The sequence below is a fragment of the Labrus mixtus genome, chromosome 6, assembly GCF_963584025.1.
Source record: "Labrus mixtus chromosome 6, fLabMix1.1, whole genome shotgun sequence".
Lineage (NCBI taxonomy): Eukaryota > Metazoa > Chordata > Actinopteri > Labriformes > Labridae > Labrus > Labrus mixtus.
The window spans coordinates 19,239,068-19,261,719 of record NC_083617.1 but is presented as its reverse complement, the minus strand read 5'-3'; the positions used below and the strand labels follow the sequence as shown (position 1 = coordinate 19,261,719).

The following is a 22,652-nucleotide window of genomic DNA, read 5'->3' as shown; positions in this document are numbered from 1 at the left end:
CCGGGGGACACCGCTTGGTTTAGTGGAAGAAGGACATGTGACTTTAGACACAATCCAAGATTTACAATGTATGTCATTTTAAAAGAATCAGTCATTGGTTACATTTGACTGTGGATCAGGAGATAGGAGCAAGTTGTCCACTGATCTGATAGGGTAGGTAGTTATATGCACATCACGTAGGTGCAGGGCAGTGCAAAATCAAAATATGATCACCTGAAGAAGACCTCTGGTGGGAACGTTGTGATCAATGAAAACTTTTTGTGGCATTTGAGCAAGTGTGTGGGCCTACCTTCTTCCTAAGAAACTGAACTCAAAGCCAACAGTTGTGTTTGTTAGTCTGGCATTGGAAGTCTTCAGCCACAGAACCACCACTTTGAAGAACCCACAGCTCAATATAAAACAAGCGGGGTTCTGTGCACCAGATGCATGAAAATAGGAATACAAAATGAAAAGACACTTATTTAAGGCAGTTTCATGTGTTGTACATGGGTGGATCATGAGCCAAAATGCTGAAAAATACAGCAGTTTGAGCCTTTATAGTTTTGTCAAATGGGGAAAAGGGTAACATTACCAGTTTTGTCAAAGTAATAATATTAAGAAAAAGTCCTAGCACTTAAATTAAGGAATGTCACACATTAATGACACCCAACTAAAATCACAGACAATGAAAAGTAAAGTTATTGCATAAATTTGATCTGACTGCATCTTCAAAAACAATCTTCTTTGGATTTTATCCAATAATTCTTATTGGACGAAGGACTGAAATTGCCCAGTATTGCCAACTAGTCGATTTCTACATTGTACACAGTCAGCAAAAGCTGTTGTCCGGGCTTAAGTGGCACTTGATATTTCAAATATAAATAGAGAGAGAGTAATGTCTCTCTCTCTCTCTCTCTCTCTCTCTCTCTCTCTCTCTCTCTCTCTCTCTCTCTCTCTCAGGTCAGAACCTCGGTTCTCTTCAGCACTACTTAGCAGCTGTCAGCTGAGAAAGCTTTTATACCCAACAGACAGCTCAGCAGGATTTTACTATTGACTTAAATGCTTACCTGGACTCCACCCACCTGACTCTCCTTTTTAACCTTCCTGACCTCTCCACCCACCCCTGTTTTTTCACCCCTGTTCATTTCTGCCTCTGCTTTCTCTCTCTCACACTCTCTTGTCTCTCTTTTCTTTCTCTCTCTCTCTCTCTCTCTCTCTCTCTCTCCCTCTCTTGTCTCTCTTGTCTCTCTCCCTCGTTCCCTCTCATAGCTCTCTCTCTTATCTCTCTCACTCTCCCCCTCACTTACTTTGATTAGTTCGGGAGCACAGCCAGAGAAAGCTCTTACAGTCGTCACATCACCCTGACTCTGCTTCATCATTTACACACACTTACTCACACAAGTATATATGCTGGCACAAACACAGCACACAAAGATTCACACACACACACACACACACACACACACACACACACACACGCACACACACACACACACACACACACACACACACACACACAGGCTTCCTTAATGTTAGTTTTGTCATTTGGCTTTAGCAGCCTGTTATTAACCATTGGTATCAAACAGTCCAGTGAGTTGATACAAGAGTTGGGGGCATTGACATTGGGGGCAAATGTAAGAGCACATACATGCACAGAAACAACATGTCACCCACCTTGTGTTTAAAAATATTGACAAGTAGACTCCTAGAGCTGAAACTAAAGACTGGTGTTGAAAACTAAACATAGTTCTGTGAGAACAATTTAAGTGAACCTAAAGTGTGACTGTTGCTACGACTCTGAAAAATGAAGACTGTAAAAAAGTTAAGCACTGTTCTTAAAGGTACAGGGGTAACCCATAAAATAGAAGATGAAGGTCACAAGGGGATACAGGCAGTTAAAGTTTAGCGAGAGGAAATGAGTCTATGAAAATGTATTAAAAAGTACATGATTTAAAACACTCTCTTGTTTTGACATTGATTCAGGCTGAGGACTTTAAACACACTTGTGACAGGTATATGATGCTAAGAGGGGAACGCTTCATGTTTTCAGAGTCAAAAGTTCAAATGTTTGCACTATATGTCTCGCTCAGCAACTTATTAAGTAATCAAGAAAAACATCAACTGTAGTTGTCCTTTCACCATCATTAATATATATGATATATATTTATATATATAAGATTCATGGTTGGGCGTTTTGCCTTTTTTCAACGGGACAGTGGATGGAGTCGGAAACCAGGGAGAGAGAGCGGGGAATGCCGTATGGGAAAAGAGCAACTTGTTGGAATTGAACCCGCAACCGCCCACTTGAGGGACTATAGCCTCTGTACACGACATCACCTGTGAAAGAAGGTTAAGACAAAGCTATGTTCACAAAAAAATCGTAGTGCCTTTTCTGCCTAACCATATTACTGTGTCGAAACTTGAGGATGTGCTCCTGACACAAACAGACACACACTTATGTGAACTTTCCTTGACTTACTACTCTGCAGCCTTCTTTACTGTTTACTAAGTGTGAATCTGAATGACCCTTCGCTCCACTAACCTGTAATTTCCTGGAGGAAATAGTGTATCGTAAACATGATGTAATGTAAACATCTTTGTTAGTGTGCACGATCATTTTCTTGTGGTTTGTGTGCACCTCAGATCAAAAGAATTAATAGGTTGTAACCACACACACACACAGTCACACACACACACACACACACACACACAGACACACAACTTAAGTGGGATTCAGTTGCCTGGGAACAATCCCGACAGTTGCCACCGCAAAGTAAATACATAAGTGAACATGTGTTATTTGTTCTTGTCAGTGAAACTGTGTGTATTTGTGTGCCTGTTTAACAATAACAACAACACATGCTCATAATTTCAAAACGAGCAAACACCTGTTCTTCATTTTTGCGTCATTTTTTTATCTTCCCTGTTTTGTTCTCCTCCTTCTGTCTCCCAAAAAAACAGAACAATGACTCATTGTTTAGTCTGTGTGTTATCTCAGTCAGGAAAAGAGAAGGGCTCGTTAATAGGAAGTACTAGTACCAGAGCAGTGTGTGTGTGTGTGTGTGTGTGTGTGTGTGTGTGTGTGTGTGTGTGTGTGTGTGTGGTGTGTGTGTGTGTGTTTAGTTAGTAGGGAATTCATCATTTCCTGACACTCTGAACACACTAAACAAACAGGGGAGCCTCTAGCCTCTAATTATTCTGTACGCTCTAGCACTTAAACTTATTAGCACCGGAGGGGATGTTTACGTGTTTGTGTGTGTGTGTGTGTGCGCGCGTGTGTGTTTGTGTCCTGTTAGTGCCAAGGTGGTCCAAGAAATGTGTTGTGTTAACTTGATAACCACTTTGATAGCAGCGTGTTGATGTGTCCTCTAATTACTCTCTGTATACATGCCTGAGGCTGCTCAACATGCAATACTGTAAACACGTATATGCAGTTTAAATATGTGTGACAGTTAACTCACGGAGATGTTTTTTAAATATTTCTAAATAAATGTTAGCTTGACTTATTAAATATTTGGACAGCCCTTTTGTTATTGTAAACCTTTATTTACAATTATTGCGCACAGGTGGTCCTTTTCCCCCACAGTGACCCACTTTATATGAATGCAGTTTGACAGTGTTGTGCTGTGAACATTTAGTTGTTGGACTCAAGAAACATCATAGTTAGTGTGTGTTCTCTGTGTTTGAAAAAAAAGTGTAGAAAAAAACTGAAGGCAACCTGGTAGAAATGAACAGCCACATTTGTTCCTGATCTTGTGATGCTAGAACATATTCAACATTTTAAATATAATTTAAATACTGCTTGATTTCCAGTTTCGCCTTAATTATATTCAGGCAGTGTATATATAGGGAAAGATTATTATCATGTTTAAATAAGGAGAGAGCGGGGACTCTTTAAAAAACGATTTGAAGTTTAGTTTAAAATGACCCCAGTATAGATCCAGTTTGAGCTGTGCAGGTAAAGCATTCCACATTGTTCATTGTTCATTGTTTATTAGGATCCCCATTAGCCTTGGCTCATGGCCACAGCTAGTCATGTTGATCCATGCTTTGATGTGCTGCACAAAAACACACAGAATTTTGTATTAATATTTTTGTAAAGCCTGGAGACTTCTCTAAACTGTTCTGATTTGCCCCTAGTGTTAAAGGGCTTTTTAAAGCTTAAAACTGTTGTATGAACTGCAAGATTTACTCGTCATTAGGAACCAAGCGGAAAGTACAAATGAAAAAGGAATAACAGACGACAAACAGAATGTATCACGGAGAAGAGAAAAATGTTTGTAAAACAGAGAAAAAGATGCTTTTGTGTTTTTTCATGGACATACGTACTGATATGAAGACAGTTTGTGCATGTGTGCGTGTGTGTGTGTGTGTGTGTGCGTGTGTGTGTGTGTGTGTGTGTGTGTGTGTGTGTGTGTGTGTGTGTGTGTGTGTGTGTGTGTGTGTGCGTGTGCACATATCATTTCCCCACCACAGTAATAAACAGGGTCTGTCTCTGTGACCTTTGTGGTACGGAGTGGCATGAGGGTCAAACCTGATCGATAACTCAATGACTCTTTGTAAAAGATGTAAGGAAACACAATCCGAGCCATTAGATATTATTGTGCAGACAGTAAGATACCTTATACAGTCCCAGAGGTACTGAACAGGCTGGTTATGACTGTGTTCTGGTTATGACTGTGTTCTTTTTATTTCATTTTAATTAAGGGTGAGCACATTTTTATGCATAGATTTGCTGGCATCATTCACAAATTTTGAAAGAAAATAACTTTTTTTTAGCATAACATGAAAATGAAAAATACAATTAAATTTGACTTCCATTAGAATCCTTGTGAACAACAGCTAAACTTCTATCCGCACATTCAGCTGGAGAGCCGAACCGAATCATCTCCTACCTGTTTACATCAGCTGCACAGCAGGTGTAGCTGCACATGCTGTCGGTCTGTCTGCTTCACCCAGCAGCAAACTTTGATCAGGGGGAGATAGATTCAGGGATCAGGATTTAAAACACATTGGTGCTAGTGTAGGCATCACATATTCTGTGAGGGTAAGGAAATCTATGTCATTATGTTGTTGCACATAAGCTGCAGAAAGTGTCTCCTTTCCTTTTCATGCTGTTAAGGTGAACATTGTTTGACTTTAAACCACGCTGGAAAACACATGCTATTTTGTTATCTTTGTTTTGTTTTAGTCTTAGTTATTTATTTCCTTATCAATGTGTCTTAAGTGTGTTTGTTTTTCTTTATAATTTGTGTTTGTGCAGGGAGTGCCCAAACCCATAGCAATGGAGCCTTGTTGGGGGAGCAGAGCAGGTGTTCTGACGGTGCTGCTGTATCTGCCAAGAGTCCCATCTGGAATACCTCCACCAGGACAGTCTGGTAGGACTCACACTAATACTGACAAAGTCAAGTAAACATCACATAGAAAATGTCCTTTTTTAGCTTGTTGAAAATCAATGGTATTTTTTACATTATCAGTCATTATTTACTTTAGTACAAATCATGCTACCACAAATATTTTACCTTTTTTAATTGTATGAAGAGACCTAATAATCCCAAAATGTTGCCCTCAAAACAAAACAAATGTCCTTTAATGCTAACACGACTGAAACATGTACACCATCCATTTACACTGGGCTTTAGTTTGCTAGTTTAAAGAAGGAATGTGCAACTTTTTGATCCAGTAGGTGTCGCCCCTTGACCACCAGCATGAAAAAAAACCTGCTGTTTGGCGACACATCCGCTATTCTGAAGCCTCCGCTCGCCTCCAGTGGCACACCTCCAACCCCTCTCCACTCGCGCTCGCACGAAGGAGTTATGAATTAGAACCCGGCGGACAATATTGTCCTCGGCTTGAGCTGCAAATGCCTGTGGCCTGCATTGTTGTGTTAGCAGGCTAATGTTAGCATACTTTAGTTAGCTTGAGCTTCACATTGGACGTAAATTGACACGGAATGACGGTAATCTAAATGTGAAATGCAAATAAGCAGTGAGTAGACAGCTTTATACGCAAGGCCGTCCCGTCCATGTAAACATGATGTAAACACGGCTCAGACAATAACACAGCTAGCGGGACTCATGCTTCTCCCTCATTATAGACAGTCATGATTCAGGGAGACATTTACAGAGGATACTTGATTTCTGCTGTATTTATGTGTAAAATGTCACACATTCTTCCTATAAACAGGCACACACTAAACAACCAACTTTTCCCAAAACAGCCACTTACCCAAAAGGCTGGACATGTGAATTACAAAAAGAATCCCTTGCCTCCTGAGCATTTACACATTATAGTATCATTAGAAATGCCAATCCGACCACATGACACAACCCTCAAGTAAACAAGCTAAAACTGGTTCTGCAGTGTTTCCAAGTGCCCACTTTAAGGGCTGTAAAAAAACTTAAGTTGTGTCACTGGGTTGGAGTGGCCAAATGTATACATTTTAAAGAGCCCATATTATGCCCTTTTTGGGGTTTGTATATTTAATCTATGTACCTATTAAAGTATGTTCACAATAGCTAAAGTACTGCCGCTCCATGCACCGGCTCGCTTCTGACTCTCTCTCTAAGGCTCTGAAGTGCCCACGTTCAGAGTCCCCACGTGTGCCAAGTCTGATCTGATTGGTCGGCCTATCGGCTCTGCCGTAATTGGTCAGTCGCTCAGCCACTCTGGCTCCGAGGGCCGGGGAGCAAAAACATTAGCACCTTAGCACTACTGTGCTACCGCAGGCTACGGCATATCGTGGGCGTGCTACAGAAGTTAATGGGCGTGCAACATGAGCTGCTGGGCTTGCCACAACGAGCCAATGGGCTTAGATCAGTGATATCACATTGACAAGACGTCACACTGACAATTTTTTTTCGAGGGGGGCTAGAACCGAGCGTTACATGCAGCTAATGCTGCAGCTAACAGGAGGATGTAGGAGAAGCCGCGTTTCCGTGGACTTTGAATTTTTGCAAATAGATGTGCCTAAACATGCACAGGACACTTGGAAAACACACTAAAGAGCATATAAAACCAGAAAAAGCATAATATGACCCCTTTAAGTCTAGCTAGTAGTCTGTTTAGAAAACCATGCTGCCCTTTTGGCTTTAACAACCTGAAGCTTCTGTGTACATCTTGTAGCACAGCCTAGTTTTGAACTTATTTGTTGCCATACTTTTGCGAAACTTCTGCCCTCTGCAAAGTAATTTATGTTTTTTTGTTTGCTTATTAACAGTTTCTTTGCATACTTGTCATTTATTGTACACTCCTGTGCAATATTCTGCTTGGTATGGAGAAAGAAAAGGGCTGCCTCAATCATCTTTTGTGCTGGTAAATTTTAAAAGGCAGGTCGTGCATAATGACCAGCTGCAGTAGCTGCAGACAGTATTTATGTCCAACTGTCAGACGCTTCTTAGGCACAGCTATTGTGACTTTTTATGATGAAGCGTTACAAATATGAGCGCTCTCGCTGGTGAGCCCTCTGTTTTCATTTCGGTTGCCGCAGATGTTGTAAACTGTCAGCTGTCTCTGATCCATGAAATCACACATGTTCCTCTTTGTGGGCTCACAAAAACACCAGTCCACACCATTTGTGATCCTTTTTACAGGTTGGAACTGCTCTCAGAAGCTTAGTGATGTCTCCAGATGTAGCGGGTATTAGCTTCTTGTGTGCCCCGTGGCGGTGTCCCATCAGGTGTCATGAAAGGTTCTAGCAGTTTAAACAAAAAGCAGAGTAAACACACTAAAATGTGATGGCATCAGAGGCATCATCAAATGTGTCTTGATGTTTCTGTGTGCTGTCATCTTTAAAACAGTCTGTGGCCACATAGTAGAGCAACAGGGTAACTGCGGAGCTCAAAAGACTGTTGTATAGCCGTAAGACATTGTTCTTTGAATGTGAGTAGTCACTTCAATGCTCAAAATGACTGTGCAGAGCTGTGCTTCAAGGTATGAGCTAAGAGTCTGCAAGATATCCTTTTATTTCCTGCAGATGCTGTGTGCAGGGCTGAATTAAAAACTGAAGGCAATTAAAGCACAATATGTAAAATCTGCCTCCAGGGGGCTCTAAATCAAAACAATATCAAAAGATGACGTCGAGGCTAGCGGGGAATCATGGGAGTTCTCTCTGCTACTCCCCCCCCCCCCAGCTTTTACGTAACATCTGGTGTTTCCTTGGCAACGATGAACATTTCGTGTCTGACTTTCGTTCTCATCATGTCGGCAACTATAAAATTAAGGATTTCTCTGGTTTTGATTACTTTTGGAAATATTTCAGGTAATGTAAGTACTCGACAAAAAATACATAACATAGGTTTAGTAAATTTTTAATTAATTTGGATTAGTCATACAATTCTACATACTATACCTTTAAGGAAGAAGCAATCTTAAGTTTTTTTTTCTCCACAGTCACATACTGTTCAGTTTAATGTTGTTGATGGTGAGGACACCATAATGTTCCCTGACTAATACAGTTGCTTTAATTTAATTTGTGTATACATCCATTGTCTTTGTTTATTCTGCTTTGGAGCAGAATGCTGTTATATTTAGCTGCGTCGAGTCGGGGAGGGTGATCAATTATTTTCTGCTTCCCAGCGTGGTCTTTTCCAGTCTTTTCTGATACGTACATTTTCATGTTGCATTGATATAATAGCTAAAACTGACATCATAACATCGGACTCTGCTGCTTCATTTGCTATCCTGGTTATATTAGGAGTCCTTTTAATGTCAGGTCCTGCCTCCTTTGGCCGCCCACCCCCATCTGACTGGGAAAAATCTCCCACTGTTATAGACATCTGAGAAAGGGCAACCCTGGAAAATGTCAGGGGTAGACTGTCCTGAAATTCCCAGGCAATTGTCACGAAGGGATACATGACAGGAGTTTTTGTTAACTAATTAAAAACATAATCTGAAAAAAAATCTCATATCTTTCTTGTCCTTATATGGGATTTTTAATTTTGCTTTTAATTAAATAAACCCGAAACAGAAAGAAACATCAGAGGACGGCGGCAACATGACTGTGATTTGCAGATCAACAGTCTTCATCACACGCTTGATATCAATATGTTTTATATCCTGACACTTCCATGTTCCAACATTTAGCATCAGCAAGTTTTTCACAGCAATGCACAGAATAATTGAATAAAAACTCCGTATGTATGGCACCTTTCACAGAAGGTCTGATGTGGGGAGACCAAGCTGGTTTTTCCTCCGGCACTGACTGTTGGATCAATTGTTCTCCTAAATGAGACATCCTGACTTTCCAAAGTCTGAGCTCATGTTGCCCCTATAGACGGACGACATGTGATATCCCCCACCTGCCTGAGCCAACAACCACACGGCTGTACAAATCACTAAGAAGACAGAAGCACTTCCTCAGAGACCTTAACAAGGACCTGGCGCTTTATGCACTGTCAGCATGAGGCCAATCATCTCTTCCTCCATATTCCACCTCATTCAACCTCTCATACTTACTCCCATACATTTAGTCCCCCTGACATTAATCTCTTTTTATTTTCCACCCCTCTTGCAGCTTTCTGAGAGACTGCTGTCGGTTTGGCTGGTAGTACTTTTGGCTTTTTATATAGTGGAGTGAATGTAACTGGATCAGGTGTTAGGAGCCTCTATTCCTCCAGGCAGGAAGCAAAGCCTTCAACAATACAATAAACTGACAGGAAATGACCAGAGCAGACTGGAAATCAGACTAGTTGGGGGATGAGCCTGACTGAATCTGCCAAATTCTGACTTCCAGACACCAGCAGCTCAACATTTGCTTTATTTCCTCCATAACTGACCAGGTAATGCAACCTATTGGCTCAACAACATTGTCCACTGGACATAGTTTAACCTTGACCAGAACTGATGACAATGTATTGGCACAATCATAAAACCAAAGGGAAAAATATATTCCTAGTAACAGGAAGAAACTTCCATCTGACCATCTCAGACTTACAGACAGAAAAAAACAGTACAAAATAATAACACTTAAATAAAGATATAGATGAGACTTATAAATGGATGACTGAAAAACTGGGAGAAAGGTAGGCCTATTTAGACACCAAAACTGGGAAGCAAGAATGCACGGAAACTCTAGGAAAGCTACAAAATGGTCAGTTTATCATGCATAAAAAGGACATGAATGCATACTCATGGAATACAGGAGCTTGCAGTCTGAGCCTATAGCAGCATTAAGGAAAGCTGCTCCAAGGCATGCCCGAGCCAACCCTAACCAAAAGCTTAATCAAAAAGGAGGTTTTAGGCCTGCTCCGAAAAGTAAAGAGGGTGTCTGCCTTCTGGACCCTAACTGGTAGGTGATTTCAAATAACAGAAGCCTGGAAATTGAGGGGTCCTTCCTCCCATACTTCTCCTGGAGAGTCAGCACTGCTGTTTTAGTTGTGTTTTAAATTCACTCCCTGTTTTTTACAACAGCGGCTCATCACAGCAACAGCCGACCTATTTTCAGGAAATTAGGCCAATAAGAGGCTCCTCACTTCTTGTCAGCCTGCTCTCCGGGGAATTTCCAGGCTCTTGTCAAATCAATGAAATAGCTATTGTTGTTTTGATTGTTTTCAGCCTTTTTCAGTGATCAAAGTTAAGAATGATCATGGCAATTGCACATACAGACACATAAACACACATTATGCATCTTCAAAAACACCAAGGAGCAGTTAGAAGTCACGTAAAAAAAAGAAAATCGCCCACCCATCACCAATCCCCTCCTCTCCTCTCCTCCCTCCATCCTCCCACCCCTCACTCCCAAGAGAGGCTCTCAGCGTAGGGTCAGACAGCAGTCCTCCATTGATGTTGGCATGTATGAACATGAAGTCACTGCAGGCTAGCTCCGCCCACCCTCGATGGGAGACACTTCAAGAGGAATCCTCGATGAGCAAGCCCGTTTTAGCTTGCCTTTCCTCGCACTGTTTTCTCTTTGTTTTTGTCTTGTCCTCCTTCGCTCTGCTCCCCTGAGGTGTTACCATTAACTGACCCTTTATACGTAAGATGGAGAAAACACCAATGTTGGTTTCAATGGGAGAGAGAAAGAGACTGCGGCTCCAGCAGAGCAGCTTATAGCCTACCTGCTTAGCGGACAATATTTCCAGCCATATTCTTCACCTTGCATCATTTTTTTTAGTCTTTACCTCTCTGTGTATCATTCCATTGCTATAGGCCTAAGCCCACGAGCATGAAGTTGTAAAATAAAAATGTGTGTTGGATCCCAGTTGTCCTTCACCAATTCGACACTTCCTAAAGCCTTTTCTAGCTCTTGACACCACAACTTCGTCACACAAAAAGCTTTACCTCTATGATGATTCACAAACCTTGTAAATACCTGCTGGCAGCAACTTACATTAAATCCCCCAGGCCTTGTTTGCTGTCACAACACATATGCTTATGACATGGGTAAGATGTGTGTCACCATTGGTGAACGGAATCTTTTTTGGCTACCATGCCTATCGAGTGCAATCTAAATGGATGTGGCCCCCATTTAAAAAAAAAAAAAGATCAGTTATGGAAGACCATAATGGTTGAAACATGCTGATTCAATTAAGTGTTTTGTGGCATTGAGCAAGTATGTGGGCATGCCCCCCCCCCCCCCCCCCCCACACACACACACACACACACACACACACACACACACACACACTGACAGACATATTTCACTTGTATACAAACAGCAGATCAGTTTGAAATCGGCCCTGCAGTCCAAATTGTCTCCCGCTGCCTCCTCTCTACAGTCGATGACTATAAATCTGCAGTGTTTAGCCACTTCTGCATCGGTCTTGAAACCTTTCTGCGTTCTAACCTCTCTCAATTTTTCAGAAGCATCTCAGCAGAAATGCAGAGGCTTTTTAGGTCAGGTAGAATCAGTTATATCTGAACCAGTCTCCTTGCTCACTTCCATCGCTGCAACACCTGTTGGTTTGCAGTGATAACTGGTCTCATATCTGGCAAACTAAGGGGTGTCCAAAACGGCCGTGTGAGGGTGCCTTAAAAACGCCTACCTTCTCTGGTCAAAGCAAAGACATACCACCTCGGACCAGAATCAAAACTTAGAAGGAGGACATACTGGCTGCTGAATTGTTGGCAGAATCAGCATTTCAACATATAACAAGTTTCCTTACGGTCTCATGTTATTGTAAGATCATTGTATGGTTTAATTCAGTAGATACCTTACACATTGCTGTTTTAAATGAAATGGAATGTCAAAAAGTCATGGAAATCACATCACGTCTAATTGTTAAATTCCAATTACCTTCCCAGCAGAAATGGCAAAATCAATCAAAACATTATTACACACTCAGGGTCCAGACAAGACAATACAAAAGACCAAATAAAAGAGGAGAATGGAAATAACTATAATACATGTGTACTAATATTGCATTTAAGTTTGGGATCTAGCAGTGATGGTGCTGTTTGATTAACCTTTTTTAGCGAAGCTCTTAGTGCCAATCTTAGTCCTCTCTCTCTGATCACAGGCTGGTGCAAGTGATGAGATTACAGGCTGCAGAAGTAGAGGAGGTCTCCAAGCTCTTTTTAGCAACACAGCTACACACATACGCATGAACTCTACCCACAGAACAGCCAGTTTAAAGCTAAATCAAATCCTGTGATTATATTAAAAAATATATATGTTTCATGACTATCACCCTAATGTTCCAATTCCTAAAATCCTGAAGTGAACATAGACGACCCTCACTCTGTTTAGAGTGTCTGACAGCTGTCGTCTGCCAAATTTCAGGGCACGACTTCCACATGGTGCCTGTTTCTGAGAGCAACTCTCACAGGAGAGGAGCAGCTTGACTATTGAGTGACTGTTTGACTGATTCAAAGTCACAGTGGCCTGACATGATGGACAAAGCAGGAGGGAAAGACTGACAGCCAGGACTGCTGAGATAGAGGAAGGGGATGGAGTGGGGAAAAAACGGGAGAAAGAGGTCTTATTCCTGGCTCAAGTCACCAATTTTTCTGTCTCAACAAAGACTTCATCTTTTCCCTGTCGGTTTAACTGCTTTGTGCCATTCCTCTTGCTGCTGCCGTTGTCTCCGTTTGTTTATTGTTTTAAATAAAATGGAACTCAATAAGTGGTTAATGGATGGACAAGACTGCACATTTTCTGCACATAAAGACAGCGTGCTACATTTCCTTCTCGGCTTCCCTCTCGAGCTTAGATAGTGGGTCAATAGAGACAGAGGCACAGCAGTATTCACAGCCGCTTTCTCCTGCGCTAATCTGCCTATTCAGCACCAGAGATGGAGCATGGAATGTCTGGATATGTGTGAGAAAGAGAGAGGGAGGGAGAGAGAGGGGGGGGGGGTAAAAGTGGAAAATTGCAGGTACTGTAAGATGTTGAAAGTCTTTGTGAGTAAAAATAGAAGAGGCATCTTGAGAGAGAAAGGAGGTATTAAAAGGCTGAGAGGTTCTATAACCGACTCCGAGCAGGCTCCTAACAATAATTCAAGAGTAGAAACAGGTAGAAAATAAAGGAACAATCAGGAGTGAAACAGAGGGAGAGGGAGTTTTATGGTGAGAGTCCTTGGCAAATGTCCCTTCAGCCACAGAAGACGATTTGCATATTGCTGCAGCTACTCTGAGACTGTAAGTCCTCGTGGTTATGCTTTTTGATTAATCCACTCCTGGTTTCCTCCAAAGCAACTAAGGAAAAGTAGAAAAGAAAAATAATCCCACTTCTTCTTTGCTTGCTCACTGCTCTCCGCTGTTCATTTTGTAATATTTCCTCAAGTCTTATTTCTTACTTTATGGAGTGAAAATACAATAGTTTGGTTGTGCTGATCAATCCTCCGGGTATTTATCATCTACCCTCCTCCTCCTCCTTCATCCTCCTCGTCCTTCTCAAAATGCCAGTTGGCGGTTACAGCTCTGAACAGGATTGAGGCAAATTAGAGTGCATTCAGATAACCTGTTTCCATCACTGTCTGAGCTGATTTGCAGATAATATAAAAAAAAGTTATTTGTATACGTGAATGCATAGATTGAACACATGCATTAAGACGTGTAGGGGGTAAGTAGATTCTGTGTTCTGTTCCTCGGGTTTGCTTTCTTCCCATCTCTCATTACTCTCCCTCCTCTCTCTCTTTAAATCCTGACAAAGCATCTTTACCCTTTTTGCTGCATCATTCTCACTTTGGCCCTCTTCCTAAAAGGGGGGAAGAAAATTTAGATTTATTATCTTTGGACAGGGAAGTGAAGTTGATCATTTGAATTAAAAAAAATGAAAGGCACAAGTATGGGGGGGAAATGAGACAACACTTTACGGATCAATTCAATTTCTCTGAGCTTATTTTGTTTAATTCTGGCCAAATTGCTGAGCACACAAAAAAGTTTCAATATCTTCTGCTGCTAAATGACAGGCTTTGATTATATGAGATTTTTTTAAAGGTTAAGAAGGTCACTTAAGAATCTGTCATACTTGTCTCAGTCTCCGTAGAGACCGCAGGAACTTCTTCATAGTTTTTGGAGCTGTTGGAACCCTCCTCCTTTTTAATTCATTCCGCACCACAGGAACTATGAACTATTTTAGTTCCTTGCACCACGTTTAGAGGAACTTTCTTAGCTCTTGCTTCACAGTAGGAACCATGGCTGGTTTTGTTTCTAGTCTTCTTTTCAAGCTTGGCTGAAGATATATTTGACCTAATTCCATTCACACAGATGTGAAATCGATATTTCTCAACACAAGGTCTTGGTAAAAGTCTGGGACATCAAGGTGCTGGTAGCGTATAAGGGTTAGTGCGTGCTCCCCATGTACAGAGGCTATATGGACCTTTAAAAAAAGGACAGCACATTCAGCTTGTGCGAGTGAGCAGAGAGATACTATCTGTTCTATGAGACATTACCGTTGGTTAAACCAGGGGCATCGTAGAGGGGGGGGGGGGGGGGGGGGGGGAGACTGACCTCGGGCCCAAACAGAGGAAGCAGCCCTTGATGGGCCTGAAATAAAAATGTACTTTTTGTTTGCATTTTTTTTCTCAAAGTTAGAACCGTCAGAAGCTAATTAAAATGACCTACATAAATGAACACAATTCTTAACACTTCATCTCGACAGAATGCTGGGTATCGCTCTGAGGACACCTCTTACCCCCTGAGTCCACCCTGCGCAGGGTCAATCTGACCACGCAATCAAATCAAGAGAGTCAAGTGAAAGATGCTGCAGCACCATGTCTCCCCAAAGACAAAACAATAACGATGTCAACAATGAAAGAGAAACAAAGATTGAGAAACAAGAGAAAGAAAGCAGAAGGAAAATGTTTTTAAGTAATACCATACGAATTTATGATTAAAAAAATATTAAGCAATAAAAACAGTAAAAGCCTTTAGACCTTCAGAAGAGTATATATGTCTTCCTCATTACAGTGTAATCCCCTGTATGCTTGAAGTCTATGAGACATGTTCAATATAGCTAATAGAGTCAGAGACAATAACAATTTAAAAAGTGAAATACATTTGTGGTCTTAATGATTTTGGGGTGAAGACTGATTTTAACCATAAAACTTAAAAATAATAGACACAAAGATAAGGTTATTCAAAATCTGAATGGATTTGTGTAACCGAGGTGTGATTATAATGCAGGGTTTGCTGTAGTGGAGCCCCCCACTGTCTCCCTCTGGGTGTCCGACTGGATAACTGCTTGACAGGAATCGAAAAAAGAGGCACTCACAAACTCAGCTCCATTGACCTGGAATGGATCTCCGATACTTTGATCCACTCAGTCTTTGAAAACCATCAGGGAGCGAGTCTCCTGTCACCATCACTCCCTCATCCGTTCTGCTTGTTGACTTCTGGTCAAAATATACAAATCTGGTCTTTACTGTCAGCCGAGTCTGTATTTATTAAGTGGACTTGAAGGTTTGATCAAGTTTAGTCATTGATCTGAGCATAATTCTTGTTTTGCCCGTTTTTAGCTATACTTGCTTGTTTTTGTTGTAAAGTAAGATCCCTGTCGTTCAAGCGATTACAATGATTGATGTAACAGTTATAAAAATGTTTTAGTATAAAGTGGGACAGCTCAAGGTCTTACACACAAATTGGATCAGATGCATTAAAAGAAACGTCAGAGCAAGGTCAGGACGATTTGTATCCTAGATGTGCTGCTGTCTTTTTATTCATGATGAAACCATATAAATCACAACTTTGAAACTTTTTCAAACTTCAAAGCATCATCGCCAGCTTGTAAGGTACTTCTTGTGATTTTTTTTTTAAATGCGTTTGATTTGATTTATATTCAAATTTGAAGATTTGAAGTTGGTTAAGAGACATACTGCATTCAATAAACAAGAACTTGGATACCAAAGTCAGACATGTGCTGTTCACATAAATGTTCCTGCTTACTTAGAATCAAGGTTGAAGGTGTTTTACAAAGTCAAATCAGTGCCTCACAAATGCAGAAATATTTGATTATCAAAGTGAAACTTCACGGCATGGACAGTGGTTTGGCGTTTCTCTGTTTACCCAACCCACTATCCATGCTGCCTTCATTGAATTTTTTGTCTTTTTTTATAAATTCTTTATCTTTGGACAGCAGATTATATTGAACCATTGAGACAAAAAAAATGTTTATCTCTGTAGTCCTTGGTTTTTGAGAATTGTAAAACTGATTTCATCTTAGAAGAGATAAAATGTATTCACCAGAGTAAGAGAAAAGGGAGAAAAAATAACCAATAAATCATTACCTCAGAGAAGACGGCTTTGCAGGGTTGCTGTTTTCTTTTCTGTTAGTTACCTACTCAAAATCTTTGGGCTCAACATATCCAGCCCACTTGGTGCAACGTTTAATGATCACATCTTTCTGAACTGGTCAATAAAAAGTGACATTTTTTACACATAGATATAATTCACTTAATCAATGTACTCCTGTATTGTAGTGTGGTAACCAGTGCCTATTCATTGTTGTTTTACATGCAGATGTTGAAATGATAAAAGCTTACAATCCCTTAACATTGTTTTGAAATTGCAGAGGCAGGTCTTTACAAAGTATTATTTTTAGTACTTAATAAAACTCTCACCACAATGGTCTGATCACTGCGTATTCCCAGGAAACATATCCGTGTTTGCTGCCCTCATTGATGTTGTAGGATAGAGTTTGAGAAAAAGCCTGGATGTTCAACTGGAAATGAGGTCCTGATTTTAAGGTTGGTCTCCAGGTTAGTATGTGAGCTCCTCCGGCCACAGATGTTCTCCAGCTGCAGTTGATCTTTTCCACATCATACTTCTTCAGATAAGGGTTTTTGGTGAATTTTCCCTCCTGCTAATGACCCCATTAGTCTCTCAGAGGGGGGGGTCAGATTGGTGTGTGTCGGGGGGGAGGCGGGTTAATGAAGCTTCAACTCACCTGACAAAACAATCACATTAAGGTGCTCCGTTGCCACGGCAGCAAATGAGCACCAGCACTCACCTGCAGCATAATTTGATTACTTGTGACCAATTTAATTTTTGCAAATGGAGATGTGTGTGCTCAGCTAGAAAAATCAACACAATTATGACGGTAATTTGTCAAAGGTGAAAGCTATTTTGATGGAGGAATATTCAGATGTCACATTAGAAATTAATTTGTATTTTTCTCTTCTTTTATTCTGTTTTATTTTGTTTTGGTTTTGACACGCAGAGTTGTGTGAAATGTCTCATGGACATCATTCAGACACATGGAGTATCAGTTTGAATCTTTAGTGATGTGACATAATGTTTTGCAGTCTTGTTGGATTTATCTTGGCCTGGAGTCCTTACCATTAAAAAAGGAACAGAGATAGAGACAGCTGTGTGTCTGATCAGAGCAGATAAAGTTAGATCATGACTGACATGTCCATTCTTTCACTGATTTATCCTTTTCAATTTTGTCATATGTCAGTCATGTTTCAACGTTTTACTGAGGAGGATTTTATTTTAAAAGTTACCTTCTATTTTTGCTGTATTGATCAGATTTGTTCACCTCCTGTTTGTATGAAAATATTCTATATTACTTTCAGGGTGGTGGGGTTAGCAGCTGGAGAGGGAGGGGTTCACAAGAAATAAATTATGTATGAAACATGTTTAAGCCTCTGAAACATGTGAAACATAAACAAGCTAATGGAAGTGTCTTATCATCGGTGTGAACACAGAGCTCAGAATAACAAACCTTTAGAGGGAGTTCTAATTTTACTTTTAAGTCATTACTAAATTATATATTTAGTTAGGATACATTCGATATCTGTTATATTAATGCTTAAATGTTGCAGATTATATTGTTTAAGCTGTTAAATCTCAAAACTAAAACATCCTTACCTTTTTTACCTCGTAACTTGTAAAATATTCTGTGACAACCTACTCTGCCATGGTAAAGTAGCTTGTTTTCAATCACTTGTTTTTTCATTGATTTGTTCTATTTGGAATCTATACCTATATAACATCAAGAACAAAGACAAATAAATGGACAAGTAAAATGACGTTTAGAGCGTTTATCATTAGAATTCAGAGAAAGTAACTTAACAATGACAAAATGTCGCTCACTAAAAACTTCAGATAAATGATTTCACTTGTTCATATTGTATATTCTCTGCACAATTGAACTTGCAACTATAAGATTTAAAGCAATGCATTTTTCAATTAGATCCTCCTACACACACAAACAAAAAAAATGACTGCTGAATCCCATAAAAGAGAGATATCAGTTGTCAGGTAAGTGCCTACATGAAAAAGACTAAAGATTAAAACTGCTGCAATCTCAAAGTGATATAAAAAGTTTTTCACCTGAATGTCCTAACTGGCTCCAGAATGAAGTGTACTAGTAAGGTAGAAATTGCACAAACTTATTTTGGAGATATGTCTAACTATTACAGATAATCTACTAACAAGCAATACTGCAATTTAAACTAAATTTAAGAAACATACCATCAGATTATTTTCGTACTTTCTGTGTTGGCCAGAACACACACCTATAAACGCCCCATAAACTGAACTCAAAAGCTATAAAGATCCATATTCCAACAGACCAGGTGCTGCTAGCCAATCAGCTTCCCTCCATTGTCCTGGATGATGAGGGCTCATAAATGTTGGCTGCCATATCAGCTTTTTTTTTCAGAACTTTCAAATACTTAAAAGTGCACAGGTGCATGCACACACATACTGCATTTACATACTTTCCCTCAGTTGTACACACAAACCTGCAGAGTCACACAAACACCGGTGCACTCTGCGCGACAGTGTAATCGGCTTTACCTTTTCCACCCACAAAAAAATCCCAAGAATCACTTGAGTGTGAAATGCTGAAAACATTCTGCATCCAAATCATATCAAGAGTGCACCAGATTCCCCTGCACTGTTTTCCGGTTTTGTTTATTTGGCTCCTGCGAACTGGCAGATTGAGCTCTTGTCGTAATGACCATGCATTGTCAAGCCCACGGTTGTCGAGAGGGGAAGACAGGACTAGCTGCACTCGCTAAGAGCTGCCATGACTCTAAATCCACATTAAGAGCATCAGCTACTGCCAAGGTAACAGAATGCTCCCAGGCATCTGATGCCATGCTGCATCCGGCCTCCTCTCTGTGAGCTGTGTGCTGGGGAGAGCGAGTCAGACATCAGATACACAAGTTTGTTCAGACAGAGTTTTGACATCCTGCTGGACAGTGAAAAGGAGACTGAAAGAAAAAGGAAAGAGACAGAGACAGGATGGTTGGAGATACGCTTCAGTGACCTCACTGCTGTGTCCTGTTGCAGCCAGACATTGGCGGCTGGAGAGACGTTGATAAAACGATTTTTGGATGTTGTTTTGAAGAGCTTGTAGATAGGACGATTTGTCTCTACCTGTCACACACTGGCTGAGGCTTTTCACTTTGATGTTCGCTACATTGTTTTTTTTCAGAGGATTTTACTTGATTTACATACCCTACAATCTCAGGTTGTACGAATACTAACACAGATGTGTTTTCACTATCACTTTATTCAAAATACTTTCAACGACCTTATTTTAATCAAAAATCTATGTCCAGGAGTTTTAGAAAAGCTTCATTTTCCAGGACCAGAGTCTTGATTTGCATTTAGATAAATATAGATAAAGCTATGTTCTGACAAATTCCTGTGGACATGTTGACTAGACATTGGCTCATAATCTCTACTTTCTTTCAGTTTACTCTTTTCTATCATACTCAATCGCCCCTTCACAATAATAATATTTCAAAAATACTTTTTAGAAAGTCCCTGGGTAGGTTAATTGGATTCAGTTAGATATTTTGGAGTTCATAAAAACACTGAGAGACCATTAAGCTTAGCCGTTACATGAAATATTACATGAAGTGAAAAACAGAAAGGGGCCCACTTCAGAGCCTTGTGGAATCCCACAGTATATCTTTGAGTTTTTTAAATCTTGGAAATTGCGCAAGCAGCAATTTGTTTTGTTTATACTTCCAAGTCTTATATCCTTTCCATTATTATTATCTTTTTTGGTTGATGAAGTTATACTGAAAATGCAGATTTGCATAACATTTTGTAAATTAATATCTTAGATTCAGTTGTGTCTTGACTGAGTGTATAGGCTACATAAAAATAAAAAAAAAGTGGATCTTTCAGAACTCCACAATAGAACTCTTAATTTGAGGAAGATGAATTAAGACAAATTAAGAATAAGCCATTTAACCTACATGTAGTATCATTCCACTCAACAAGCCCTCTAGTATTAATATGAATATAACAACTTTGCTGTGCATGGCCCCTGTCAAATGATCTAATAGATTAGATTAACTCTCTTTTCTCTCTCAACCTCCAGGTATTGCTATAGCCAGTGCTCTGGTGGACACATCACAACAGAGAGTGGTGGATTTCAAAGACAGAGGCATCAGTCTGAAGCACCGCAAACACGTTGTGCACCACCAAGGGACCTGTGTATGAACTGGAAGGCCTCCTCGAGGTGAAAACATATCCACTTTGCCCCCTTGAGAAATTTCATTGGAGATATTCTCTTTGCCCTCAGACAAAGGGATGCATTGTTAAAAAAGGCAAAGCAGGGAAAAATTTGGTCTGTCTTTGTTGCTGGCTTGGAAGAAGAGGAAATGTATCTACTGTTTCAACAACAGTAGGAAAAGTGGGAACATAGTCTGGACCCTTTCTCCCTGGGATCCAGATGGAGAGCTTCATAAACATGCTATTTTTTTCCCCTGAGGAAACATTTTGGTGGTGATGAGCCAGGACAACAAAGAATGGGAAAACCTGCAGATTGATGAGAATGTGTCTCTCCAGCACAGCTTTCGTCTGAATTTACTAAGAGAGCTGGCAGACGTTTCCACTTCCATGCCATGTGGTTTCTTGGTCTCCAGGGCTTTGCTTGTCTGTCTGTCAAGGAGTGCCATATTGAAAAACACTTGTTTTACACTAATAAACCAAACTCAATGGCTTCGAGCTCCTGTGAAAGACATTGTAAAGCACTAACTGAGCTCAAATTCAGTCCTGCTTGGACTCAGGCACAACTTGGGTGTTATTAGATCAACGAGTAACCAAGTAGTGGATGGTGTTCTGTGACAAGGATTTGCTTCAGAAGAAAATCTCCTCTGGGACTTTCAAAGACTACTGCTGTTAAGATGTGGACGAACTGCATCTATGTAAGGATGCAGCCATTGAAGTGCATCCTTTAGCAAATACTTGTACTTCTAAATCTACCCTGTCAAAACATTTGAAGTTTTACATTTTGATGCTCAGGTGCTCTGTAATGAAAAAGGGGCCATTATCTGTAGCTTTGGGCCTTATAAACATCTGTATTATGCACTATAAATGAACTGCTTTACCAGTACATTAGGTCCCTTATGTGGGACACAATTATGCAACTGATCATCCAAATGCAATGTTTATTCTGGACTGTGGTGTAACCTAAAGGTCGGTATCATCAAACACATACTGTACTACTGATGGTATTTATACTTCAACTCATTCATTTGTTTTGTAATGTGAAGCTACAGTATACATCATCCAGTTGATTCCATGCCTGTTCATTTGTAATACACAAACCTGTTTGTACCATATCTACTTTATTTATTAAATATGCAAGTTTTGTTTTTGAACTTTTTATGAATGCACTTAGATTTTTTTTTAAAGAAACTAAACATTTGATTTACAGAGTAGTTCTGTACAGTGTTTTTTTTTTTTGATGATACCCTGTGTGTGTTTTAATTCAAAATCACATCTATTTTATGCATATCATAACAAGTTTTGTTAAACGTCTAAAAGATTGATCCTTTTATCCATTCTGTTAAACCTTTATTGAATTTTGTGAAGTTACTTTATTCATCAACTGAACATACACAGTAGAGGTATGTCTTATGCACTTGTATAATCTATATATGGAGCCTGTTTCATTTTCTTTCAGGCATTTTTGTCTTCATGTAATTTTGCACCAGTTTGTTGCTGGGACTTGTATTTAACAAAGGGCAGCTCACTACACTGTTTTTGTCCATATGAGCATAAATGTGTACATTTACAATTAAAAAAACATTTTGATGCCTCTTCTTATGGTAATTGCATCTGATATATTGTGTAATCCTCTGGTGTTATGGGATTTTATTGATTGGTGTTCTCAGGATGTCAGGAGGGTCAGATGCAGGTTCTGCCAACATTATAGACTCTGCAACCCAACACTGCTTATAGAGTTATGTAAAGACTGGCTCAGCAGCATGGATGTGCAAACAGAGAATGGGAAAACACTGAGTTAATACTACTTCATC

At 40.1% G+C, this 22,652-nt stretch overlaps 1 protein-coding gene across 3 annotated transcripts in view; it reads left to right on the top strand.

Moving 5' to 3' along the window:
- atrnl1a (attractin-like 1a) overlaps nt 1-22,436 on the top strand; it is a 251,193-nt gene extending 228,757 nt beyond the window's left edge. For all 3 annotated transcript variants that reach the window (XM_061040358.1, XM_061040357.1, XM_061040359.1), the window contains 2 exons: nt 5,243-5,357; nt 20,708-22,436. In XM_061040358.1, the coding sequence (XP_060896341.1) occupies nt 5,243-5,357; nt 20,708-20,829 (237 nt within the window). In that variant the 3' untranslated portion in view covers nt 20,830-22,436. The remainder of the gene's footprint in view (nt 1-5,242; nt 5,358-20,707) is intronic.
- The last annotated feature ends 216 nt before the right edge of the window (nt 22,437-22,652 follow it).